Source organism: Capricornis sumatraensis, chromosome 6 (genome assembly GCF_032405125.1).
Source record: "Capricornis sumatraensis isolate serow.1 chromosome 6, serow.2, whole genome shotgun sequence".
NCBI classification, from domain to species: Eukaryota; Metazoa; Chordata; class Mammalia; order Artiodactyla; family Bovidae; genus Capricornis; species Capricornis sumatraensis.
In genome coordinates, this window is record NC_091074.1 from 36,111,406 (window position 1) to 36,133,905 (window position 22,500).

Genomic DNA, 22,500 nt, shown 5'->3' on the forward strand with positions numbered 1-22,500 from the left:
TTACCTATTTATCGTACCTCCGTGTGATTTCCAAAGTAGAAAATTAAGTTGATTAAGAAATTTGTTCTTGTTAAAAATAAGAGGCAAACCATGTCACTGATCAGCATTATAGCCAATTAATTTGTGTGCCTAGATTGTTCCACCCAAGTTTATGGGAGAAACTGCTAGGACAGATGAATGCTGAATTAATGACTGAGTTTTTCCAGTAATTCAGTTTTAGTGCAGGTTATGTACTTAACTCTTTAACATTTAAAAATCATTCTAGTAAAACTTCATAATCCAAGTTGTAAATCTTGGTATTCTCTTCAGAAATGAATAAGGAGAAAGTGGATTTTAAAAGGATTTTTAGTTATACATGGACTATTTGGCCAAGTTAATGAACACTTGAGGAGATCTCATGGCTAGTGTGAAAAGACAAAGCCCAGAACGGTGGTCTTACTTTTAGTGGGGCTTTTTTGAAGGGGAGGTTCTCTGTGATGGCTCCTTCGGAGTGTGTCTTACGTTTCTACATGCCCCGTGGCCTTATTTTCCCTTTTGTTATTCTGTACTAATAGGTAACTTCCGTAAGTGTTCCCAAACAAGGAACAGCTAATAGGAGATGTATTAATTAGCCTCGTGTATAGTTCTTTTGTGGAATACACTAAATATTAATAGCTGAAGCCTCATTCTCTGCTTTCCTGAGGAATGTCATTTGGTGAGGAGACTGAAGTTCAGTTCACATAAATTTGCAGAGTTCAAGCCAGCTACAAGTATAATAAAGCTAAAGATACTTTAGTTTTAGTGATTACAGAATCTCTTATTTGAATAGGTCTTTGGAACTCATCCAGAATACTTGCAAATGCACTCTTACTTAATATTCAAATATGAGAGTGTTACTGACTGAAAGTTGATTAAATATTTTTATACCAAATTGGTCTACTTTATAATTTTAGATATACTTTTGAACTTGAATATTTATAATTTACTGGTTTCAACTGTGTATCTTCTTTTTTTAACAACTTAAAAAGGTATTGGAGTATAGTTGATTACAATGTTGTGTTAATTTCAGGTGTACAGCAAAGTGAATCAGCTGTAAGTGTACATATATCCCCTTGTATATCTTCTCTTTCTATAGCTAATGGAAATAAACTGATTAATAGTTGGGAAACCCACCCTGTCATTTAAGAGATGTGTAACACCTATATAAACATTTTTTAACTCCAGTATTAAAACAAATAATGATCCCTGTTATGCCCAGTTTAGAGGATTATAGTATGAAGAAAGTGGCATCATATATGTCAAAGTGTTCATTTACTCATTAAGACTAAATATGTATTAAGCATTTACAAGGTGTGGAAGAAATAATCATAAGGGAAAAGTAATTCAGAGGTAAAATGTGGAAAGTTTGTTGAGGTCATAAATGGTTTCCATCTTTTGAGCTTTTGTTATCGCTAGACAAAGAGCCACATGCTTTATATTATTTCATTTGAATCTAATTTCATTTGAATCTACTGACAAAGTTGTGGTGTTACTGTTATCATTTTATAGATGGGAAAGAGGCTAAGAGATTGATGAAATTCTTTAAATGCCTTTTGAGCACCTTTATTTGCCAGTATATATTGTAAGCCCAACATATGTCACCCTGCCATTAAGGAGCTTAAATTTTAGAGGGGAAGACATATCTTAATCAAATAGCCACCCAGATACACACACACACACACACACACACACACACACACACACACACACACACACACACACACATATATATACACATGTGTGCATGTTCAGTCACTCAGTTGTGTCCAACTCTCTGCAACCCCATGGACCGTAGCCCACCAGGCTCCTCTGTCCATCGGATTTCCCAGGCAAGAGTACTGGGTCGGGTTACCATTTCCTTCTCCAGGGGAATTTCCTGACCCTGGGATCGAACCTTTGTCTCCTGCATTGGCAGGCGTTTTCTTTACCACTGGTATACATAAACTAGGTTATGAATAAGTAGTATAGATAAATTATAGGTAAATATAATCTTCACAACTGTGGTAAGTGCTGTGACACTTGTGGAACAGGAGACTAATGGGGCTTTTGCCTTGATCGGGAGATGCGAGCAGCTGCTCTGGAGGATGGAAGTAATATTTGTGTGGAAAGCTTGAAAGCAAAACATGAGTTAACAGTATAGAGTGGAGGTGGATGGTGGGCAGGTGGAGGGGCTCTGCCCATGGCTGCCTGACCGAGTGGGAGGGAGAGCTCCCACACACCTGGATCTGATTGCTGTGACTTCAAGTAAGATGCTGAGTTAGCTCCACCGCAGTTTCCTCCTCTGTGAAAGAAAGGGAATACTAGTACGGACCTCATGGTATTTTCATGGAGAGCTAATATTTGTAAGTATCTGGAAATGACAACTATCCAGCAAACCTTTGCTGTTAATAATCAAATATTAATATTGAATGTTATATTCATTATAATATTACATTAATTGTATAAATATTATTATTATTAATCATTAATGGTTTGCTGTTGTAGATAAATTTTTATGTCCTGTCTTTGGTGGAACAAAAGACAAAGTTGTAAAGAGCGAGAAATGATCCTTCTCAAACCTCTCCAGGGGCTTCCTTCTGTTCTCAGGGTGTCTCCTTGGAACCCACTGCCCAAGAGCTCTGACTGTCAAATCCTTGAGCATAGAGATTCACTATGCATTTCCTTCCACTTAACACAGTACTTGGCTCTTCAGTGATCGGTTTTGCATAGTGATGATACTTGAAGCTGTAGGAGGGGATGAAATTGCCAAGTTAAAGAACGAGAAGCCTGCCTGTGAGAAACACCTGTATTTATTTACAGTGGAGAGAGAGTGAGAAGCTGCTGCCAAAACACTAAGATAGTTTGTCTCTACAGTCCAGGAATGAAGGAGAGTTATGCCTTAAGCTGCCTTGAGGTCTCGGAGAACAAGGAGACTAGAAAAAGGGACCAGATGTGATGAGAATATCCCTCTTGGAGAAAGCAGTTTCAGGACCGTGTGTGACAGAATCCAAATTATAAAATTAAAATGTAGGTGGAAGCACTGGGTGGTGGGTGCATGGATTTTTCTTTCAAGATATCCATGGTAAAGGTAAGCAGAAAATTATTCCTTTTATTTAAGATGTAGGCTTAAGAACTTTTGTTCTTGTTCTTGGGCTGTTGGAAAAGCTGATCATATTGAAATGGAGGAAAGAGTTTCACGGCATTGGATGAGGTGGGATCCTGGAGGTGTGGAGGGGTTGCTGGCTTGAGTTGGCCACACCTGCATAAGGTCCTGAATCTGTAAGGAAGAACAACCTGATCAGATCGTCTCTCTTCTCCTGCTGTTCCCTTTCTGTCACTTTGCTATCATCCCTGATTTTTCTGTAGTTGTGGGTGCCCAGCAGTGAGTGGGAGACCTAGTGTATTACTAGCTCCATAACGAAATGAGTGTGATCACCAAAATGAAGGCTTCTCCATCTCTGCTCTTCCCAGCTCTCTCCTCATGAAGTGTATACGTTTTGAGGCTTAACTGGCTTGGATAGCTTTATGATAATTTATGGTTTTGAAGTGTGGGTGAGTTGGCAAGTGATCACATTGGTTCTGTTTTGTTCTGAATAAATAGTATGTCAAACTTTTATGCTGTTTCAAAAATGTTATTTAGAGTAAAACTTCCTTTGAAGCCACAATAGTCTCGTATTCAAAATATTTATTTAGACCGTATTGTCTAAGCATATATAATTCCCTTAAGGCACAATCGTAGTCTATATAAACCTGGATTTAAAACAAATAAACCTTCTGGAATTCATAGAAATACAAAATGGATATTCCAGTGCTTAAGTGTTTATATACAAAAGGAGTTGAGGTGTTCCAATGTTTGTATGTTTAGGTACAAAAGGAGTAGAATTCATGAAAAAGGATGATGGTACAAAAAGTTTTAATTCCCAAGTGTGGCAGATGTATAAAGTTATTTAGGAAGAGAAAAATATTTGAATCATAAACTAGTTCTGAGTAAATGAATGAATAGTTGAACCAGTAAATAAACAAATATACCTAAAATAAAGCAAATCTATAAGTCTCTTAATTTGTTTTGTCCTGAATATAACTATAATTAAAATTGAGGAAAGTGTATTTTAAAACACAATGTAAAATGAGGCTATTTTTGTGAAATAATAAAATGTTATCAAATTAACACTTTAAAAGATGTATGTATTTGGTGCCGGAATTAACATATAGTTCTTGAGAAATGGCCATTCTTAGTTTTGGTCATTCTTTATTTTGGTAAGCAGAGTTATTTATTTATTTATTTATTTTTAGTGTTTATGAAAGATTCTGTTATCGTATCTCAGATTATATAAATATTTTAATGTCAGTCTGGTTGCTGTATCTGAATTTATAACTGAATAGTGTACAGAGTGCCCTGTTCTTCACAGAAACACTGCCCTCTAAAAAACTGTTTGGGGTTTGTTTTACTGTAGTACAATCAAACTGAGTTTCCTAATGAACATGCCGTTTTAAGAAGCTCTTTCTAACCTGGAAGATTCTGATGTATTGCTCAGTCAGTTAAACTACTGAATTTGTTATAAGAAATTTGGGGAGAAATAGTTTCCCTTCTAACCTCCAGATATATTATTCTTGCTATGCCAGCATTTCCTTTGCTCTCTGTGTCTTACTGCTGTTTCCTTTATTCACTCATACATACAGCAAAGTTGTACAACCTCCTAATATGTAATTGGACTGTTGACACTGGAAGAAAGACCCTGAAACGTCAGACAGATGGTACCCTTGCCTATTTTTCTTGCAGTAATAGAGGAGCAAACTAGGGTTAGAGGTGAAGCAAGAAAGGAGGCTACGGCCGCGACTCTTAACACTGAAAACTGAGTAAGGACCTATAGATTTAATGTTCATTAGCAAAAGAGAAATACTTTAAATTTGCTTGATCTAAAGCATGGGAAACGGTAAAAGCCCATTCAGTCTTATTCTCTGTAAATGGAACTTGGCTCAACCATGTTAACAATATCTAAAATACTGTCTGTTACAAATGAGACAGTTTATATAAAAACCCAACTGGTTCCAGGAGTATGAGCGTCTGAAGCTGTGTAAGTGGGCAGAGCTTTCAGGCCCAGCACTGCAGTTTCACGTAGCCTCATGCCTCTCCCCCCACCCCCGCCCCACCCCCAAATCAGTAATTATTGATTGCATCTAAAGCTGTAGAGAGATCTTTTCCTGGCAGTATAGTTACAGTAGATTGTTAATCTGTGAATGGTTGGACGAAATCCCTTCTGTCTTCAGAATTTCCATGCAAATTAGGACTAAATGTATGAGATAAATTTATTAACTGTAGTTCTGGAGCATAGGTCAGGTTTAGCACAATTCTTCAGCCTAGGTTTTTAATCTATAAAAAGTTACACTTCATTAATGTTAATTTCCTAGGGATTCACTTTAAAATGTAAACTGATGAGATGATTTTTAAAGGTACTTGTAAAGAAATAAAACGTTTTTGAGTGTGTCTTCCAGCGTTGTATAATATAGGTGAATTGTTCCAAATATCGAATATTCACATAAATGTCTTTTCCTAGTCTACATCTGATCTAAAAGCAAATTTAAACTTACTTTCTTACATCATTAAAATAAAGAGAGGGTTGTTTTGCATTTTTCAAATCAGGAATGCAAATGGAATTAATATTTCCAGGATGGAAGAAATCGAGGAGTTAGGAAGTGATAAATGATGCCGGAAATATGATGGATGTTATTGGACCAAAAGGAGTGTCTTTCAGAAGGTGTCTGAGAGATTGATAGAGCATTTCAAGCAAACACTGCAGAAGAAAAGTCATATTCTGTTACTATTATTTGTATATCATGTTTTATTTTCAGCATTTCACTTGTTATTGTATAAGAGCCTATATCTTTTGTACTCTTGTCAGTGAATATTTGGTAGTAGCAATCTGTTTTTCTCTTTCAGATCTCTGGTATTACAGGGCCAGCATCTCATAGAATAAGAGTAAGGCTCACTCTTACACTATTTAGTCTGTGCTTCCAATTTAAAGCTTATCTGTGAATGGCAAGAAACATTCTACTAATGAATCAGCTTTGTTTTCTAATATGTTTTGGTAAGAGATTTTTGATGGTTTCAAAATTTTTCTCTAAATGTCTCCAGGCCCCTAAAGCTGTTAAAAATGGGAAGAAGGTGTTATTTCTTAAAATGCTGAAGAAGTAGGGTTCTTTTCGAACAGAGGCTGATCTTTTTTCCCTCCTCTCACTCTCAGGCCATCCGCTGCACACTGGTGAACTGCACATGTGAGTGTTTCCAGCCGGGGAAGATTAACCTGAGGACTTGCGATCAGTGTAAACATGGCTGGGTGGCACACGGTGAGGAAAATCTGGACTTTTCTCCTTGCTCTTGTTATGTTCGTGTAAGCCTGTGTTTTTTTTTTTTTTTTTTTTTTCTTTTAGAGCCATCACTGGCCTGGAGAAGAGAAGGGTCAGCTGTGCCCCAAGTGTTAGCTCCCACGTAGCCTGCAGCTCCCAAATAGCATATTCTTGGCTCCCAGAAGCAAGGCCAGGCGGGCACCTCTCAGCAGAAGGGCTAGATGTTTATAGCACAGTTGGGTTCTGAGTGAACGCAGCAGCAGCCAGCAAGCACCAGGCCCCATGGAAACTCAAACATACCACAGTTGGCCTTTCAGGGCCGGGACCTCAGAGGCGAGCTGGCAAATCCTCTTTGCTTGAGAACTCCTCCATGACTGCTCACCCTTGTCATTGCTTTCGGGGCAGAGTTGATCCTCCCAGATGTTAAATTTTGTATGGTCTTAAGGTGAGTGAGTGAGTGAACGGGAACATTATTTGACTGGTATCTGAAAAAAGAATCCGTAAATACCCCCTTTCAGCATGCCCAGGGATTGGAGGAGGCTGGCTGCCCCTGGAGGGTGAGCTTTGCATAGGTGTGTATTCCGGGCGAGGGTGACCCAGGGCCACAGCTGGAAATGCAGAGGCTCCTTGCCAGATGCACAGAGCTGTCCCATCCCTGGGCCTTGACCAAGCATTTAACTGTCCTCTGTCTGGTTTATGTTATTTATGTTGAGGCCAGAAGAGACTTGGGAATAAGCAGAGACATTTTCTTTACTTCCTGGACAGTAGAATCTTAAAAGATAGGTAATGTTTAGAGAAGAAATCCTGGCTTGAGATTTTTTTGACAGCCTTGGGGGATTGGCTCTTAAGTGGACATATTCTTCATTCCCAAGCAGTGCCAAATATCCAGTGGGTTGTATTTTTATAAATGTCATGTTATTCTAGCAAGATCTGAAGAAAGGACACCGGGCCATGCCTTGAAATGCTTTCAATTTATCATGTATCTTGCTTGCTGGGGATGTGTGGGTTGGCATTGTGGAGACATTTCAGCCCTGTGTCTGTGAGGGAGAGAAAAGAGGTAGAAAGAGTAGTTAGTATGGGGGAGCATACTAGAAGGCGTGTGCCTGGCAGACAAAGCCACAGTCCTCGAGCACCTCCAGGGAGGGAACTGGTTCCTGCTTCATTAACAAGGCCAATATCTGTAACAACTCTCAGTCCAGTTCCGAACAACGTTTAAGCTGCTGTCAGTTTTGTTTGGAAGTGACTGTTCGATGATTTCTTCTCCTTTCCTACAGTAGTCTGCTTGCTAGGACTGCTGTAACAAAATGCCACAAAGTGGGTGGCTTAGACATCAGAAATTTATTTCTGCACAGTTTCGAAGGCCAGAAGTCCAAAATCAGGATGGTTTCGTTCTGAGGATTCTCTTCCCGGCTTGCACACGGCTGCCCTCTGGTTGTGTGCTCTCGTGGTCTGTGCTCTGTGGGGGGGCACACCTGTGTTGCCTCTGTGTATCCAAGTTCCTCTTCTCATAAGGACACCAGTCATGTTGGGGGAGGGCCCAGCCTGATGGCCTCACTTGTCTCCAAAGACAGTCACATTCTGAAGCAGTAGGGATGAAGGCTTCAACATAAGAATTTGGCGAGAACACAGTTCAGTTCATATCACTAAGTATCCTTTCTCACAATATGTTTTGGCTCTGCCAGGTAATAATAGCTTATATCCTGAGCCCGTTAAGAGTCTTGCAGACTAAAAAGAAAAGCAAAAATGAAAGAATCCGCCAGGCAGTGTGGGGTCAAATCTTGGCTCTACAACTTTGATGGCACATAGGTCAAAATCTCTGCATCTGAGTTTTCTTGTCTGTAACAGAAGGTTAATAATACCTGCCTTGTAAGATTATTGTGAGTATTGAAGATAAAATGTATGAAGTCTTTAAAATAAATAATACATGTTAAAAGTAACAAACTGGACAAACATGAGCAATAAGGCGGGGTGGGGGGCAGTCATTAAACAAAGGACTTTTCATTCATTCCCTCTCATTTTTTCCGAAGCCATCTTGCGTTACCATCATCTATCTACTGTGGTAGCCTTGTGAGTATAAAAGTTTACTGTGTCACCAGTTTATTTTATCTGTCTAACTTCCACATGCATATTACATTAGTAGTGTAATGGGGAGGGAAAAGCAATATTTCTTCCTTCTTGAACAACATAAATTATCCCCAGCCACTGGTTGTTTCTAAGATTTTCTGAGGGATGTGGTTTTTTCCCCAGACTTGAATAAGGTTATTTCTGTTACATCAGACTGGGCTTTTCCTAGTGTGCCGTTAGTAGTCTTGTGTTTCTGGTTTATTAATTTCGAAGTTTCTCAGTTCTAACTTTTCCTCACCACTGTTATCACCTTGACCTCTCCCCCCGCCAATAGCAACATGTCTGTATACAACTCACAATATGTACACACAGATAAATATCCCATTCTTCCCCCATATAGTAGGACATATGTGACAGCGAGGGTTTTTCTCTTAGCTTTTGAGTTGGCAAAGAAATGAGAGCATCCACTCTTTTTGCCCTTAGCGTTTCAACTAACTGTTTCACTCTCTTCCCCTACACAGAAAACTCTGAAATCATGTCTTCAGTTATTTCTGTTCAGAGGTGAGGCACAGCAGTCTCTCTGGCTGCCTTACTCAGGACATTATTCTTCACGTGGGACAAGGGGAAAGTGACTTATTTTTACTATGGTGTGATTTTTCTGTGAAAGTGGGTAGAACAGGAAGCAGTAAGACTACCAAAATACATCTCATATAATAATTTCACCGTAGCACTGAACACACTCCACCAGTAACTGTCCCATAAAAAGTTAACATTTGCCATTAAAAATAGCTAAATGCCAAAATCAGGGGTTCTTTACAGAAAGGTGAATTTTTAGAAATTTGTTGCCTCTTTTGAATTAATGTCTTGCTAATCTTCTTTGTTATCAGCATCTTCAATTTCTTCACAAGACTGTGGATTTCATAGGTTATTATTCACACACACACACACACTCTCACTTTATAGCCTTATAGATTGTATCTTAAATCTACTTGAATTAGTGACTTTAGTTGCTTTACAAAATTTTAAGATGTTTTAAAAAATTAAAAGGCATGATGAATTCATCATATTGTAACACCTAAACTTTGAAATTACTCACTGGGCATGGTGCTATTCACAGGGTACTTCCTTGGAATCTTAGCACCATTGAGTTGAGAAGGGGGAACCCAAAAATGATTCCTTGACTACCAGGAGGCATTTCCCACTGAATTAATGAAGGATTCCCTGCTCTTTTTCCCCATTAAGGAATTTCAGCTCGTGCAGTTTGATAATAAAAGCAGGGCTTTATTGATTTTTAACATTATTTAAAACAAGTTCTTGTGGGGTATAGGTTGTCCATACAGACAGTGTATAATAACCTAGCATTTTCTAATTCTGCCATATTTCGTAGTCTTTGGTTAAAGGACTCCAGCATACTGCTACTTAATTCACTTTACAACTGTATTTTTTTTCCTTTCTCTCTTTGCATTGTCTTTTCTGTGTTTTTCCTTCATTTGTTTTAAATTACCAGAATGAGTCTTGCAGAAAATTTTAAATACACGTTTTCTGCAAGTTTAATTTTTCTTGGTTTAACATTATCAGAATAATGTTTCGGCGTCAGAGCAGTAATGGACTTCTTTACTGATGACACAAATGTTTGGGTTGGTCAAAATTTAGGACATGACATTTTGACCCTTTCCCACCATACTAAGATAGTAATTTTGCTATTCACAGCATTGAAGCTTCAGGCAAAGAATTTTTAAAAAGCACTCATTTATCTATTTGGTTGTGCTGGGTGTTAGTTGTGGTACTTGGAATCTCTAGTTTTGGCATGCTGGATGTAGTTCCCTGACCAGGGATCAAACCTGGGCCCCCAGCATTGGAAATGCAGAGTCTTAGCCACTGGAACCCCAAAGAAGTTGCTCGGCCAAAGATTTTTATATTGTTGTTGCTGTTGCTCAGTTGCTAAGTCATGCCCAGCTCTTTGTGATCCCATAGACTGCAAGCTTCCCTGTCCTTCACTATCTCCTGCAGTTGCTCAAACTCATGTGCATTGAGTTGGTGATGCCATGCAACCATCTCATCCTCTGCTGCCCCCTTCTCCTCCGTTTTATACAGTCTTACAAATTAGCAAGTATTACTAGTATATACCAAGTAGTGGGCAAGCGGGAGTGGAAAGAAGAGTGCTTTATTTCATCAGTCTCCTCTGAGGAACCTGCTCCCAGCAAGAAGTGTAACTAATCAAATAAACCCTGTTGCCTTTGTGATAAACTGGAGGTGGGACATAAAGGTTGAGGGCTACTGTACTAAATGAGTTTTAGTATTTATTGTTTGCAGATTAGTTTTAATGTATATAGTCTAGACGATGATTTTATTTCTGAATGATTAAGATAAGGTATTCTAAATGACTTTCAGACATTTAATGATAATCTAAGACAACTGGAAAATTATTGTTTAAAATAAAAACTTGATGGGGTATATTTGATTTGATAAAAGAGGTGGGCAGATTTTAGAAAGGTTATTTAGAAATTTTTTCCTTGGTGTTATCAGTAATTTTTACTTCTGACAACACTCACTTGTTAAAACTACCTTAAAAAAAATCCACTGTTTCTTGGCATGTTCAGTAAAAATTTTCAAGGGTAAGAGGCTTGATGAAAAAAATAAAAAAGATACAACGTAGCTTAATGAACCCCACAGTAGCTTGCTTGGTGCAGATTATTTTCTTTATAGAATACTTGGACTTTAAATACTTTAATTATTAGCTCAACAAGCCAGCTGTTTTCCTGCCAATAGTGAAACTATTCAGAATTTTTAATGTAAAATGAACAGGCTTGGCCTGTGTCATCTGGACATCAGTGAAGAGATATTTATTGAACATATATCATTTCTAAAGTATTGGGCCAGGGATGCTTTGATTCTTTAGTTCTGTGCCACAGGAAATGATAAGCAGTATAAAGTTAATTTAGTGTCGTCTACCAACCATCTTTATGGTTTAATGTACTGTAAGACTTAATATTCATATAATCCATTAATTTCAAGTATTTCTTTTTTTGTAATTCACTGGAAGTAATTTCTCTTTTTTTTTTTTTCCTCAGCATCATTGAATTTGAATTCCCAGCTCTTTACTAGATATGTCTTATCAGAACAGGGGTATTTATAGAGACACTCACCCAAATAGAAAATATAGGACATCCCATTAAATTTGAATTTCAGGTAAACAGTGAATAATTTTCTAGTGTAAACACATACCTTGCAAATTTAGCTGAGTGGTCCTGTGTTTTTGCTAAATCTGGCAAGCATACACCTAAAAGAAAACCCTAGTTAGGCTTAATTTGCATAATTAAGTCCCAAATCAAGGCCATTGGTTCTGAGCTTTCTGTAATCAAGAAACCTTTTGATTATGTCCGTCCTACATTTAGAATCACTAGATCACAGTATTCTGTTCACGGACGCCTCAGATTTGTTGGCTGCACGGTACTTTATAAGGATTTAAGCAGGGTGGATCAAAACCAGTAATTTTTCATTTTATTCCATGAAAGGTCACATGTCTTTATTATTTGTCCCAGTCTGTGCTCTTCTTATGAATTGTCTAAACATCTGTGAAAGTAGTTTATCCCCAACTGGTAGCTCTGTAATATTCTCCCTGACTCGAGTCCAGGAGCCAGTGTAACTAAGTATAAGCTTTCCTTTTCCACCCTCTGTTCTTCGCTAGCCTTCTAGAAGTCTTCTATCAAAAGCAATAACGCATGACACTTCTGTGACCTCATGCTCACTCTGAGTAAGGCAGCAGCAGTTCCTGTAGGATCATTTGTAAATTTCAAGGGTAAGAGAGGAGAGTGAGTAAAACAGTGTCCTCTGACAAAGGAAAATAATGCTTGCAGATACTAACTAGCAAAGTGCTGGCCTCCTTCTTGTAAACCTGAAGACCTTCCCAGCAAGACTGAATTTTGCTTTGGGAGAGAATTGTTGAAGAGGAATATTTAGGATTAGATGAAAAGAGTAAGAAAGGTTCTAGCTTGATACCTCAGCACAGGGGCTTCAGCATGGCAGTGACAACTGATCCTTTGGGAGGAAGTAGGTTGCCGCGCCTCTAGAACTTTCCTTAGAAACATGAGGATGAAAACCCCACCGTTCTCTTCCCTTGGTGCACTGGTTTGGAAAAGGTGGGAATTAGTGGAATATCTGCTAAAAACAATTTTGTCTTTGTAGAAGACTTGGTTCTTCGCTATGGTGACCCTGAAACTTGGCTTGCCTAGCTGAAGGATTCTCTTTCAGTCAGGGAAACTAGCTCTTAGGTGCCTCCTAGCTCTGCCTGCATGCTCTCTCTATGGACAAAGTCCTTGAACATCTCTCCACTTATTTTTATTTTAGAGAGCAAACACAAGGCCGCTTTCCTGCCTGGCACATGAGCCATCTTTGCATGACCTGAGGGCACCGTGCCCTCTTGTGCTTCTCCCCTTCACTCCCTGATCCCAGTTGATAAGCTTGAAAAGGAGGACACCCTCACAAATGTGACGGTTCGCTCCTTGATTCATGGCATTAACAATATTCTTACTGCATCCCTGAACTGCTTGTTTTGATTTGTTTCTCAGCCTGCCCACCTTTGGAACAGTGCTTTGAACTCTGATTTTTTTTTTTTTTTTCAAATCACAGCACAAACAGTGCCTCCCCTTCAAAGTCCTGGGCTCTCTGCCTGTTAGCTCCCCAGATGTTTTTTTCTAGCTCCATTTTATTCAGACAGAAACATAAGGTGGATCTGATAAATCCTGACCTCTAAAGTGTACAGTTCAAGTCCCCTGCTAAGGACTTTCCAGGAAGGAAATGGAGATTGAAGCTACAGAGCTGGAGCCCCAGGGTCTGAAGAAGCTTCGGGTACACAAATGAGGGGAGTGGGCCTGAAGACAAAAGGAGGTAAAGCTGCAGCTCTGTATACGTTCTCCTCCTGGCTCCACCACCCGCTGTCAGTGGGACCCAGGCCAGGTTACATAACCTCTGTTTTCTCATCTATGAAATGTGGATAATGATAGTGCCTAGTTTGCAGGGTTCTTTCTGATATTAAATGAGATAATCTACTTACTGTTAGTTGTTTCTAAATTCTTACAGAAGAAAAATTTCAACCTTGATGACGCAACAGGTGTTTTATCGTGGTTGATGGGGTTAAAAGTTGAGTATATTCAGGCCAGTTTTCAAATCCCATCTCTGTCTCTATTTGGTAAGCCCCAGTTCGTTTCATCTGTAAACTCAGATAATAATAGGAAGCTACCTGAAGAGCACAGTGACGTTTTGAGGAGGATTAAATGAAAAAGTGGACTGAACAGTAATGCTACTCTCTAGGGCCCCATGCAGATTTTCTCTGGTGCCCAGTGCTAGAGTAAGGTCATCAGTTTCTTTGGTTGTAGGGCCCAGTTTTCCCAGGGTGATCTTGTATTCCTCAGCAAATCCAATTTAGCTTCATACTGTCCATTTCTCCTAAAATGGCGTGTGAGCCCTTACTGGAATAGAAGTCTGAAACACTTCTTTTTCATATTTTAAGAACTGCGCATCAGTTGAACTGAACTATAGGATTGCTTATTTGTTAAAAATCCAAAAACCAGGAGGAAATGAATTTTAGGCAGGATGAAAGGCTACTCTTGCCTATTTTCATACCTGTATTCTTGCATGCGAAGTGCTTTGATGGGCTAACCACTTTATCATTTTATTGCGCTTTATTACATCATAAATTTTTATATCTTGCTAACGATCCTACAGGAAGCTTAATTGTTTATAGGAACATCTTAATTAACTGGAGTTCAGCAGGTTAAGCAGAACACAAATTGAAGGGGTTATAAATGAAACATACTCAGCTCCTCTCATTTTCCTCAGGATGCTCTGTTCAGATAATGAGGAGATGCTTCTGGGTCATAAGAATCCGGGATGCCTCAGCAAAACTTTCCACTGTTCTTCCTCCTCCTATTGTGTCATAGTGAGGACTTCTTCTAAGTGTGGGTCCCCCCCACCATACCCATCCTCCACCCCTCAGCCCTGCACTTGAATAGTAAAAGCACTGGATGAGATACTTCCGGTGTTTAGAGAAATTCTGACTTGTATTCTGGGAGGCATAAAATGTCTGTGCGACTCATTCCTCACCAGGGTTTGCCTTTCAGGAGGTTACAAATCTGTAACTCTTCAGAAGCTTGAGTTAATCTGTCATTAGTGAGCATATACCCAAAGTGCTGTATTTGTTGTTGTTTAGTTGCTAAGTCACGGAGAAGGCAATGGCACCCCACTCCAGTACTCTTGCCTGGAAAATCCCATGGACGGAGGAGCCTAGAAGGCTGCAGTCCATGGGGTTGCTGAGGGTCAGACACGACTGAGCGACTTCACTTTCACACATTGGAGAAGGAAATGGCAAACCACTCCAGTGTTCTTGCCTGGAGAATCCCAGGGATGGTGGAGCCTGGTGGGCTGCCGTCTATGGCGTCGCACAGAGTCGGACACGACTGAAGTGACTTAGAAGCAGCATCAGCAGCAGTTGCTAAGTCATGTCTGCCTCTTTGTGATTCCTTGGACTTATAGCCCACTGAGCTCTTCTGTCCATGGGATTTCCTGGACAAAAGGACACTAGAGTGGATTGCCATTTCCTTCTCCAGGGGATCTTCCCTACCCAGGGACTGAACCCACCTTCCTGCACTGGCAGGCAGATTCTTTACCACCGAGCCACCAGGGAAGCCCAAGGTATTGTATCAGTTCAGTTCAGTCACTCAGTTGTGTCCAACTCTTTGCGACCCCATGGACTGCAGCACACCAGTCCTCCCTGTCAATCACCAAATGCCGAAGTTTATCCAAACTCACGTCCATTGAGTCGGTGATGCCATCTAACCATCTCATCCTCTGTCGTCCCCTTCTCCGCCTGCCCTCAATCTTTCCCAGCATCAGGGTCTTTTCAAATGAGTCAGCTCTTCACATCATGGTCAAAGTATTAGAGTTTCAGCTTCAACATCAGTCCTTTCAATGAACACCCAGGACTGATCTCCTTTAAGAGAGAGGAAACTTACTACTGGGCTTCTCAACAGATTGCTTACAAATCTATCCAGTTATGGCTGTAATTCTTTTAAATATTTTCTATACAATACAGGTCAGGAAGCAACAGTTAGAACTAGACATGGAACAACAGACTGGTTCCAAATCCAGACTGTGTTCCTTGATACACAATAAAATCCCTCCTTTGGCCTCAAGATCTCTCAGCCTGCTTGTATGGTCAGATGATCCTACAAAATCAAGTGCAAGCACATTTAATTGAAAGAAGAGCTTTTTGGGGCCTTAAGTTCAATTGGCCAAGGAACACAAGGCAACACTAGACCTGGGTGTCCCAAAGGGAAGCCACTGTTTTCAAACTGAGCACTGGAGATGTGGTTAGTCCCAACTGAGGTATGCTGTAAGTATGTTACACTGAAATTTAGAGATTTAATCTTAGAAAAAGAAGGTGTAAAATAGCTCAATGAAAATGATTTTTATGTGGTCTACTTGTTCAGTTGTGTCTGACTCTCTGCAACCGCATGGACTGCAGCACACCAGGCTTCCTTGTCCTTCACCGTCTCCCAGAGCTTGCTCAAACTCATGTCCAGTTGAGTCCATGATGACATCTAACCATTTCATCCTCTGTTGTCTCCTTCTCCTCCTGCCTTCAATCTCTCCCAGCATCAGGGTCTTTTATAATGAGCCATCTCTTCACATCAGGTGGCTGAAGGATTGGAGCTTCAGTCATTCCAATGATTATTCAGGATTGATTTCCTTTAGAACTGACTGGTTGGATCTCCTTGCTGTCCAAGGGACTCCCAAGAGTCTTCTCCAACACCACATTTCAAAAGCATCAACTCTTTGGCCCTCAGCCTTCTTTATGGTCCAACTCTGACATCTATGCGTAACTACTGGAAAAATCACAGCTTTGATTATATGGACTTTTGTTGGCAAAGTAATGTCTCTGCTTTTTAATATGCTGTCCAGGTTTGTCATAGCTTTTCTTCAAGGAGCAAGTATCTTTTAATTTCATGGCTGCAGTCACCATCTGCAGTAATTTTGGAGCCCTAAAATACAAAGTCTGCCACTGTTTCCACTGTTTCTCCGTCTGTTTGCCATGAAGTGATGGGACCAGATGCCATGATCTTTGTTTTTCTGAATATTGAGTTTTAAGCCAGGTTTTTCACTCTTATCTTTCACCTTCATCAAGAGGCTCTTTAGTTCCTCTTCAATTTCTGCTATAAGGGTGGTGTCATCTGCATATCTGATATTTCTCTTGGCAGTCTTGATTCCAGCTGGTGCTTCATCCAGCCTGGCATTTTGCATGATACACTCTGCATATAAGTTAAGTAAGTGGTCTACATATTGGTGAAATATTTTATGTATTGGGCTGAATAGAAAATATTTTTGAAAAATTAGTTTCATTGTTGGTTTTTTGCTTTTTAAATGAGACTGGCTTCCCAGGTGGCACTAGTGGTAAAGAACCCACCTGCCAGTATAGGAGACATACGAGACATGGGTTCGATCCCTGGTTCAGAAAGATCCTTTGGAGAAGGAAGTGGCAACCCATTCCAATATTCTTGCTTGGGGAATCCCATGGACAGAGGAACCTGGCGGGCCACAGTCGTAAGGTTGCGAAGAGTCAGACACGACTGAAGCAACTGAGCACTGAGAGAGATTTAAAATTACATATGTGATTATGTTAGGCATGGCTGTTGTGGAGCTCAGTGTGAGATCATGTATTTGATTAACCTGGTTTGCTGGTAGAGTAGTTAAAATTGGTGTGAGAATCCTAACATCCCCTATCCCGGCTCCTGTCCTTCCTTCACTCGGTCCTCTGTGCTTTCACATGTGCTGTGCTGCAGATGGTTGCTCTTTCCTCTGCCCTGGTCATCAGGGAAGCTGGACCTCCTTGCCCCCAGACGCAGTTAAGTCTTTCCTTCTGTATTGTTGTTGAGTTGCCCAGTCACGTGCGACTCTTTGTGACCCCATGGACTGCAGTATGCCAGGCCTCCACATCTCTCATCATCTCCCAAAGTCTGCCCAAGTTCATGCCCATCCAGCCATCTCATCTTCCTACACACTCTCCTCCTGCCCTCAATCTTTCTCCGCATCAGGGACTTTTCCGATGAGCCAGCTGTTCCCATCAGGTGACCAAAATACTGGAGCTTCAGCTTTAGCATCAGTCCTTCCAATGAGTATTCAGGGTTGATTTCCCTTCAGATTGACTGGATTGATCTCCTTGCTGTCCAGGAGACTCTCAGGAGTCTTCTCTAGCACCACAGTTTGCAGGCATCAGTTCTAAATAGTATCAGTATATTTCACTGAGACCAGAAGGGTAGCTGCTGTAATACCAACCCCTCCACTAGCTTGGGGCCTCAGGAAGAACACTTCTTCATCTCTGGGTGCTGGTACCCACTGCAGCAGCCCGCACATGAGGGAGTGGAGTAGCACATGGCACGGAGGGTTACGGGAATCTCCTGCATGGACCTAACAGTCTCTGATTTCCGATTGCCAGTTTCTTTCCCAGCAGCCTCAAGCACAGCCTGCAAACCACCCCACCCTGCCTTCAGTTCTGTTTTTGTGTTTCTTTATCAGTCCTTATTCTTGTTTTCATCTTCGTTCCTCTGTGCGTCTTCAAGCAACAAAACAAGTGAAATGTAGTTGGAAGGTTTCAGTAGCCTACCCAACCAAGAAGTAAATTTTAGAGAAGTTAAATTTGTTTGATCATTAACAGATATTGGCATTTTTGTTTTACTCAGAAGATCTGTCTTGAGCTAAATATTTTTCACTTTTTATTTAGTAGCTCTTCAATACTCCTTTGCCTGCAAAAATCTGAGGGTAAGAAATTCTCCCCTCCCCCGCTTTTGGCTGTTCATGTTTTCCACTATCAGTAAAAATTAAAAAACAAATCAACCTCTCACATAAAAGAAAACACCTGTTTGGCTTGGAGAATCTGGCCAGGGAGGTCTTTTTCCTGACAGGCCAAAAGCGACCATCACAGGGCCGCTTGTTAAAAAGAAAAAAAAAAAAAGTCATTTTTTTCCTTTATTTCATATGAGCATTGGCAGAAACTCTGACAAGCAGTTCTTCATATTTTATTATGTTCTTGTCTGCAGAATCTCTGTCAGGCAAAAACCTTGTCAGCGGAAAACCTGTCGTGGGATCAGAGGAGACAAAAACAGGTGTCACATAGGCAGTCAAAACTGAAGGAAAAAAAGATTAGGCTAAAGAGAGAGAGGCAGACAATTACATTAATGCCACTGCTTTTATCTTATAGATGTGTGTTATTATCTCGGGGTGCTGAGTGCGCAATTGCCTCAAAGAAAAGTAGACAGGAGACAAGGGGAAACTTGATAGTTATTAACTGAAGAGGCAGTGTGTCAAAGCTGGATGGGGTTCAAAGTTTTGCAAGGGGAAAAAAACTGCAGGCAGCCAGCAACGGCTGTGTGGTTCTGCTTTCGGCTACATAAACCTAGTAGCAATCTAACATTTTCTACTTGGAAACAGATCATAGAGAAAAAAATTAATGAAAGATTTCATTTGGAGGTTTGAGGCGGGGGGGTTAACATTTATCCTATAGACATGTGACTGAATCCTAGTCGTTTCTCTCATAAAATCTTTCCTCAATGTGAGACATGAAGACAGGCATTTGTCAGTTCAGCTTTGTTGTTTGGATATGTTTAAAACACCTATTATCAACACACTTTTAATTAAAAAAAGCTATTAAGAAGCCCTTTTACTAAGTGTGAACATCTGTATGTGCAAGCTGTAAATTAGGAGATCACATATGTGTGCCTCAGTCAGAGACTAAATGAACTTGGCAAGTGTTTTCTATTACTGGTTTTTAAATACAGTGAAATATCTACAGGAACAATGGTTACACTTGAGATTTTGAATCTTCAAAAGAAAGGTGCCTGTTGATCCTGATGAGTAGACCTTGTCTTCTAATTAGACATTAGAGCTATTATTATGAAATTGGTAACCAGGATTCACCAGGCTAACCAGTATCTCCCCCAGTTCTTTGTTCATGTCATTTCAGGAGACTTCTTTTTCTCAAAAGTTGGTCTCCATGAAATATTTGTGATGGTAGAAAATAGTTTCACTTTGCAAGTGGCTTAAACTCTGAATGCTATTTTGCCTTGTTGATAACTCAGGTGTCAAAGAGCCAACTGATAGCAAATGGGATGGGAACTTTTAAGGCCTTCCTCTCTGCTCAGCCGTACATCGATGATATTAGTGAAAAAATCAGCAAGCATTGCTTTAGTCCTTAACGTTTTATGCTCATGAATTTAAAAATTGGTTAGTTTAGCCTTTTCCTAAGACAGCCTTCTTAGCCCTTTTTTATGAGCAAATCTGTATAGAGAGGTCTTTTATCCCGCCAGTCACTGATGCAAAGCAGTTTGATACTTGATATATGCATTAAGCAAATCCAGCAATCCAGAAGAAAACACACATCAGTGTCAAAAGTGTGTGTGATAGCCCAGAGTTTCAAGGGATTACAGTGGGGGAAAGAGAGATTGATTATAGATTTAGAGTGAGATTTCAGACTGACTTACTGGGGGAGGGAAGGAAAAATACTTGTGACACAAAGGTGACGTTCAAAAAAAAAAAAAAGACTGAATATAATCATTTCTTTCTTTTAGGTGTTTTCTACCAAGTGCTGGCTTTTGTATCACTCTTCTCTCTAGGTTTTGAAATACTTCTTCACTGCTGTGGTAGAGTTTAAAGCACATATTCTATCAAAAATAAATAGACTTGCATTTGCAATATTTCCATAGTGAAGTTTCTGATATAGATCTATGCTACTTCAGGAAAATTAAGTCTTTAAAGTTAATAAATTGGGAGTAGGGTGATTATTCTCTTACAGGATTCATTTTTTTGTTTGTTGAATAGAAGGGTATTCAGCAAACAAACTATGCTTATTTCAGTAGTTACTTTTAAAGGGATATGTTTTGTAGTCAGTGTGCACGTAATTCATTGATCTGTGAATTATATAAAGCAGGATTTTGTGTAGTCAGCTCTCAGCTCTCCTTGGCAACTAGAGACTGGATAGAACAACAGCAGGAATAATAATAATAATCATCATCCCCAAACCTGATTGCAGCAGGCAGATTCAGTTATTCGATGTCTTCCTAGACTTACTGTCAAGCTTGGAGATTGCATTTCCTCTTTCTGCTTAACCACCTACTCATGGAGATGCAGATGAGGAGAGACATAGCCCCAAAAGTGGGCCTTGAAAGGAAAAGGAAGAAGGAAGAGAAGTACAACCAAGGATCTGTTTAGTCTCCTAGCTGAGAGATTGAGCGTTGACAGTCTACTTCTGCGTGTGCCTCAGTCAGACTTTAATGATTTCCAAAGTCTGTTGTGAGGACTGTATTATTCATAAGGCCACAGGGGGGGAAATGCCAATCAGTTTGAAATATTACCTATATAGTCTCAAGTGGAGCTCAAATTCTACCCTGGACTAATTGTGAGTGTGTGTGTGTGTGTGTGTGTGTGCACTTGCGTGTACGTGCACATATCCATATACACCCAAAGCTGCATGTCAAATAGGGAGCAATTAAAATCTGTGGGACCATTGGGGCTCATTGGAATGCCTTCTGTCCCCGTTTCCTCCCTACAATGTAGGTTCCCTTTCCTAATGGACCATAAGAGTATTCATCTACTTATCCCTCATGTATTAAGAGAAAAAAAAAGATCAAGGACTCTTCACATAAGTCATCCAGGGTATAGTAATGTAATCAGGGTTTATGATGGCTCAGTAGAGGTGTCGTTTTTTTTTCTTCTTCTTTTGACTTAAAAACACTGACACACTATTTGTTCAAGTACAAAAAATAAGCCTTTCACATATAAGGACTGACAGTTTTTATCACCAGGCTTGGGGATCAACTCTTTCAGCTCCGTATCATTCCTTTTCTTCTTTCCTTAAAAAAAAATTCTAAAAGCAAGCCTTCTCTCTCTTTGATATTAAATATCCTAATTAATTCAATCTTGACAGTTACAGTTAGAAAGTTGTGACTTAAAAGGAGCATGAGTTATTTTGTACTTAATTTGCTCCCAGTTTGCACACTTGTGTCCCCCAAAGTAGTGGGTAAAACGTGCAGATCTAAATATTACTTCTAGTCTGAGGAGTTTTTCTCTTAGTAACAGTCATGGTCCACCTTCCTCATCGATCACCTGACTCACTGAAAAGTTTTTAATACGTCATCATTGCCATTTGTTACTGTTCTCCTCCAGTGTGACAGCTATTACTAGGAACTGGCTCACAACCTATGGTTAGGTTAAGCCTTTGCCTTGCACTCTGATGCTCTTGCCTAGTAAGAAAGCTGAGTCTTATAATGGGAAAGGATTGATGTTCTAATGATTCCAGAGGGCCCCTTTATGATGAAATTCTAAATACGCAAAATCCCATTAAACCTGTAGAAGTTCATGGGCTAGCTACATTGAAATGACATATCATTATATTGGGTATAGTGTGCATATTATAAAGTGTGGTATAATTGGAAATTATTGGTCATATTAGCAACAGTGAAGAGCCACCCACCCTCATAAATTCAGAGGTTATGATCTGGGTACTTGAAGTAGGAAAGGGAACAATATTCTGATTATAAGTAATCAAAACTTAAAAAATCTGACCCCAGAAATTGCCCTAATAAAATTCTGTTGCGAACAGCTGTTTTTATTTGACTCTTAAAGTAATTGTGGAAAGAATTCCATAAAACAGCCCTTTAAAGACACATTGAAATGTGAACCTCTTAGAGATTAAAATAGTATTCTCAGACCCAGAGCTCCTACAAGCTGACCACTTGATGCTGTTATAATTTGGATCCTAAGGGGAGTTGGGGCAAGAGACTGGAGTTCTCAAAACAATTAGCTTTGCAATTTAGGGCTCACTTGGCTTTCTCCCAAAATCAAAGAATAAGGCTTCTTTAATATTTCTTCACTTGTAAAATTATTTCAAATTAGTATTTGAAATTTTAAAAATATCTAGGACAGGACTGGAAATTAGTAAAATAGAAGGCTTTCTTTCAGACTGTTTTCATACAAATTTTTAATTGTCTTACTCTGCGAAGTAGGTGGCTTTGAAAAACCATTCCATTTGGCTCGCTTTTCATTGTA

General features: G+C 39.8%; 1 protein-coding gene across 1 annotated transcript in view; it reads left to right on the forward strand.

Moving 5' to 3' along the window:
• BNC2 (basonuclin zinc finger protein 2) overlaps window positions 1-22,500 on the forward strand; it is a 326,012-nt gene that overhangs the window by 154,254 nt on the left and 149,258 nt on the right. Inside the window, 1 exon segment of the mRNA XM_068973578.1 lies at window positions 6,240-6,342. Within this exon segment, the coding sequence (XP_068829679.1) occupies window positions 6,240-6,342 (103 nt within the window).